The sequence below is a fragment of the Triticum aestivum genome, chromosome 4B, assembly GCF_018294505.1.
Source record: "Triticum aestivum cultivar Chinese Spring chromosome 4B, IWGSC CS RefSeq v2.1, whole genome shotgun sequence".
Classification (NCBI taxonomy): Eukaryota; Viridiplantae; Streptophyta; class Magnoliopsida; order Poales; family Poaceae; genus Triticum; species Triticum aestivum.
The window spans coordinates 517,766,881-517,771,790 of NC_057804.1; the positions used below are offsets into that span (position 1 = coordinate 517,766,881).

Genomic DNA, 4,910 nt, shown 5'->3' on the forward strand with positions numbered 1-4,910 from the left:
GCAGTGAGGTTAAGACGTCGTGTAGGGAGGTGAAAGCCACGCTTACCACGAGTGCACATAACATGATCATTGACTAGAGGTATGATAGGAACGGCTTTAGATGGAAGAGGCGATGTGGAGGAAGAAGTGGAGGATGGAGAAGCAGTATTTGGGGATATAGGCGTGGGAGGTGAGGAAGCTGCTGTCAAAGAAGGAGTGGTGGGCGTGGAAGGCTGTGGTGAAGGAGAAGTGGGCGGTGTGGAAGGCTGCTGTGGTGGTGATTGTTGCTCCGGGACAATAGGGGTAGGAGCTAGACGAGGGAGGAGAGGAGATGAAGAATGAACAGAGGGAGGTTGGGATGGTAGAGGATGTTTGTGTGGCAGCGTAGGGAAAAGTATATTCGTCAAAGACGACGTGACGAGAAATAATGACACGACCGGAGGAGGGATCAAAGCAGCGAGAGCCCTTATGATCATCGGAGAGACCAAGATAAATGCAGGGTAAAGAGCGAAGTTCTAGCTTATGAGAAGTTGTAGAAGTGATGTTGGGAAAACAGACACAACCAAAAACGCGAAGAGAAAGATAGTCGGGATGGGAAAGAAAGAGGGATTGAAAGGGAGTGTAGAGAGGACATGTTTTAGTTGGTCTAATATTGAGAAGAAGTGTGGCAGTGCGTAATGCTTCAACCCAAAAACAGGGAGGAAGAGAAGCTTGAATAAGCAAGGTGCGAAGAATATCATTGATGGAACAAAGAGATCGTTCTGCTTTGCCATTTTGAGGAGATGTATAGGGGCAAGAAAAGCGAAGAAGGATGCCGTGAGAAAGAAAGAAAGTGCGATTGCGAGTATTATCAAATTCACGTCCATTGTCACATTGAATAAAGCGTATGGGAAGACCAAAGTGGGTGAGAACATACTGACGAAAATTGAGAAAAATTGGGTGTACATCGGACTTGGCTTGGAGAGGAAAGGTCCAAATATAATGGGAATAATCATCAAGAATTACAAGATAGTATTTGTAACCAGAAACACTAGGAATTGGAGATGTCCATAGATCACAATGTAGCAATTCAAAAGGAAAAGTACTAATAGTAGAGGATGTACCAAAAGGTAATCTAACATGTTTGCCACATTGACAGGCATTACAAAGAGAGGAATCATGAGGGACACTAGAACTAGGGATACTAAATTCCTGTAACAATGATGACAGTGTAGCTTTATTAGGATGGCCAAGCCGACGATGCCATAGATGAACTGATGCAAGCATGGCGCGAGGAGTGGAAGTGGGGGCGCCATGAAGTGGATAAAGATCACCGGTGCTATTGTACCGAGCTAGAACCTCCCCCGTTGTCAGATCCTTCATAGATAAACCAAAAGGGTCAAAGGCCACAATAACTTGATTATCAATGGTAAACTGACGAACAGAGATAAGATTAGTAATTAAGGATGGAACTACAAGAATATTACGTAAGAGAAATTTTTTGGAAGAATAGGGGATGTAAGAATCACAGGTGCAAGAAACAGGAATAGTAGAACCATCACCAATGGTAATGGAAGAAAAAGAAGAAGGGAAACAAGCTGACAAAAAATTCAGAGTTGAAGACATATGCGTAGATGCACCAGAATCAAAAATCCAATCCGTACCTTCGTTGTTGAGGGTGAAATTGTTCATGGCGGCGATAAAAGCAGCCTGATCCCAGCTTGGCGATGTTGTCGTAGGAGAGGGAGCAGGCATGTTCATTGGTGCATGCTGCCCATATGCGTACGGTGACGGAGCCGAAGGAGCACCAGGCGCATAGGGAACCAGGGCGTAGCCGGGCGGAATCATGGGGGCGCCGGACGTGGTCGGTGTAGTAGTGGCGGTGTAGACGTGAGCCGGCGATCGGGGTCCGAGGAGACCAGGTGAGCCGGTGGCAGGACGATGGCCCGGGCTCCAGGCGCCCGTGTATGCTGGAGGAGCGTCGTAAGGAGACGGAGCAGACCAAGGCATGGGCCACGCCTGAACCAGCCCGGTCCAGGGATCTTGCTGCTGGTGCCATGCCGTTGGAGTAGATGCCGTTGGAGTAGAGGACGGTGTAGACGATGATGATGCCGAGGAGCTGGCCGAGCGAGGCTGGGGCGGCCGGTAGACGGGATTCTTCCCGCGGTAGTTAGGGCTCGGGCGCCAGCCTGGAGGTGGCTGGACAGGGGCCGCCGACGGAGTGGATGGAGCTGGCGCCGAAGACTTGGTGCTGGCGTGAAACACTTGCAGACGAGTGGCCTTGCGAGCTTGATTCTGAGCCTCGAGCTGAAGGAGAGAGCGCACCTCGCCGAAGGACGGGTAGGGCCGCAACATGGGGATGAAGGCCACCTGTTTCTCGAATTGCTCGCCAAGACCAACGAGAAGAGCGTTTATAAGAACGCGGTCGTCGACGTGATCGCCAAGTTGCCGGAGTTCATCACCGATCGACTTGATCCGCTGGCAGAAGACGGTGACCGGGGAGTCTCCTTGGGTGATGGTGCGGAGCTCGGTGTGAAGAGCGTTGATGCGGGCGTCGGAGTTGTCTTGAAACAGTTGTTGGAGGGCGGCCCAAAGATCGGCTGCGGTGGCGTCGTCGTTGGAGACAAGATTGAAAAGCTCGGTGGAGATCCGAGTATAAATCCATTGGATGATCGTAAGATCGTCCTTCACCCAACGAGGATTGGCAGGCTGCGGGACAGAGGATGGATGAATATGGTGGCGTAGACCGCAGCGGCCAAGGTGGATGTGGAAGAGATGGCGCCAATGGTAGTAATTGTGGGCAGCCAGATCAAGCGAGATGGGTATGAACGGCACAACATCGGCAATTGTATCTGCTAGAGAGATTGTTGGTGGCGGAATGGCATATTGGTGATGGGTAAGGGAACTAGGGTTGGAGGAGGAAGAGGAGGCAGAAGGCGATCTGGCGGCGTTGAACTCGGCCGCGGTAAAGAGAGGCCGCGCCGGGAGAGGTGGAGGGGCCGGCGGAGAGGCCATGAGGAAGGGATAACCTAGGCGACGGATACCATGAAGAGTATTGAATTCTGAATATGTATTAGGGCCTCAAAGGGCTGTTTATATAAGTTACAAAACTAGGGGGCTAAGGATAGTAGAGATAGATTACAATTTGAATTACCAAATATACAAACCGAAGATATACTCTAATACTCCGCAGCTGGACAACACGACTGCACAAATTGCAAGCTTGGGGTGATGGAGTGCAGCACTGCTGCTAGTGCTCGTGCTGCATTTCTGTCGAGAAGGCGTGCAAACTGCAAACTGCAGCCACCGGAAAGCTTTGGTATGGTACAACAAACACCACTTCTGTGAATGAATGATCAGACTCAAAGTAACCAAGCAACCAGCTTACCAGCAACCACCAATTTCTGCAAAACGTTTGTTGAACTGGATGGATCCAGAGAATACACAGTCATTGAAAAAAGAAAAGAAAAATCGTATCAGTTCATGCAGGCTAAGCGTCAAAGAATATAAGCGCCGACAGTTCAAGAGAGGTTCCACTTTGGTTCACAGGGCGACCTCTTGCGATATGGAGCATGCCCAATCATGGAAGAAGACATTATGTCTCCATCTTGAAACCAGTTAAACCATATTTAATCATGTTGAAACTGGCTAAACAACAACGTTTCATGTCAGCCAGACTGGTTGAGAACAAGACGATCACCATCCAAGAATGACAAGATCTCCATTATTTTGGTCCAACTGATCCCAAGGACAGGTATTAGAAAGCTATAGCATCACCAAACTCGCGAGTGAGACGTTCTCAGTCAAGTGATGGGCAAAAGAAAAGAGAAGCATGCTTTAATCTGTTTATTTTCGCTACAAGATATTGCTATTCTATATCACGTCGTTTGAAAGATGATGAACTCGAGATTTACTGAAAGCAGAAAGGAGAATAGTACTTGGCCTTCACTGGCAATAGCAAGATATGAAGACTCCTTGCTACTCCCTCCGTTCCCAAATATTTGTCTTTCTAGAGATTTCAACAAGTGACTACATACGGAGCAAAATGAGTGAATCTACACTCTAAAATATGTCTACATACATCCGTATGTTGTGTCCATTTGAAATGCCTAGAAAGACAAGTATTTTGGAACGGAGGGAGTACAAGATAATCGTCAGAGTAGCAAATACTGACTCGAAATCTAACATATAAAGCCTCCTAGAGTACCCGCCATTCTGGGGCATTCGCGTCGCGCGGTGAACGTCGTTCGCTCGATCCACCACCACTGTAGCGTTTTACGGTGCTGTCAATAATCTAACCGTCTGTTTTCTCGCACGTTATTGTTTCATGTTCCAGTGAATGACGGGTAGGCCTTTTTTACCCACGGGCCCAGCGTGGTGGTGCGTCTCGCGCGTAGCCTGCGTGAAAAAAGAAAGGCTCTGCAGCGAGCGTGGGGTTCGCACGGTGAAACCCTAGCCACCAATCGCTCGCGTCTTTGACCCACCAATCGCTCCCTTCTTGAGCTCCGCTTCCCGTTCCCCAATTCTCTCCGCCGCCACTGCGCCGCCTCGTCCTCCCCTGACCTCGGAGCCCAGCGTATGGTCGCCGTCGCCGCTTGCGTAGTTCTTCCCGCAGCCTCCATCAGCCACCGCTGTGGGCTGTGGTTCTGGACCGGTCACAGGTCGCTGCTCAGGAGCAGAGGAGGACGGCAGGGAGGGAGAAGGAGCACAGGAGGACGGCACTGGGGGACGGAGCAGCGAGGCCGGAGGCCGAGATGGCGCTCGCGTCATGTGTCGGACGCTGCTCGTCGGCCCTCGTTGTCGTCCTCAATCTAGGTTGCCCATCTGCGTCTCATCTTCTTCCTTTGAAATTAACCTTAGTTTTTTGATGATCTGATTTCAATTGTTGGTTTATCGTTTTTCTAAGCATGATGTGTGAAGGCCTGAGACAAAAAAGAAGAGGAAGAATTTTG

General features: G+C 49.7%; 1 protein-coding gene across 3 annotated transcripts in view; it reads right to left on the reverse strand.

Moving 5' to 3' along the window:
* Positions 1-948: 948 nt before the first annotated feature.
* The window catches only part of LOC123093024 (protein transport protein SEC31), a 9,573-nt gene continuing 5,611 nt past the window's right edge, over positions 949-4,910 (reverse strand). For 2 of the 3 annotated variants that reach the window (XM_044514903.1, XM_044514901.1), the window contains 2 exons: positions 1,623-3,381; positions 949-1,335 (listed from right to left, as the gene is read on the reverse strand). In XM_044514903.1, coding sequence (XP_044370838.1) covers positions 1,298-1,335; positions 1,623-2,973 — 1,389 coding nt within the window. In that variant the 5' untranslated portion in view covers positions 2,974-3,381 and the 3' untranslated portion in view covers positions 949-1,297. The remainder of the gene's footprint in view (positions 1,336-1,622; positions 3,382-4,910) is intronic. The other variant, XM_044514902.1, reaches the window with a different exon arrangement.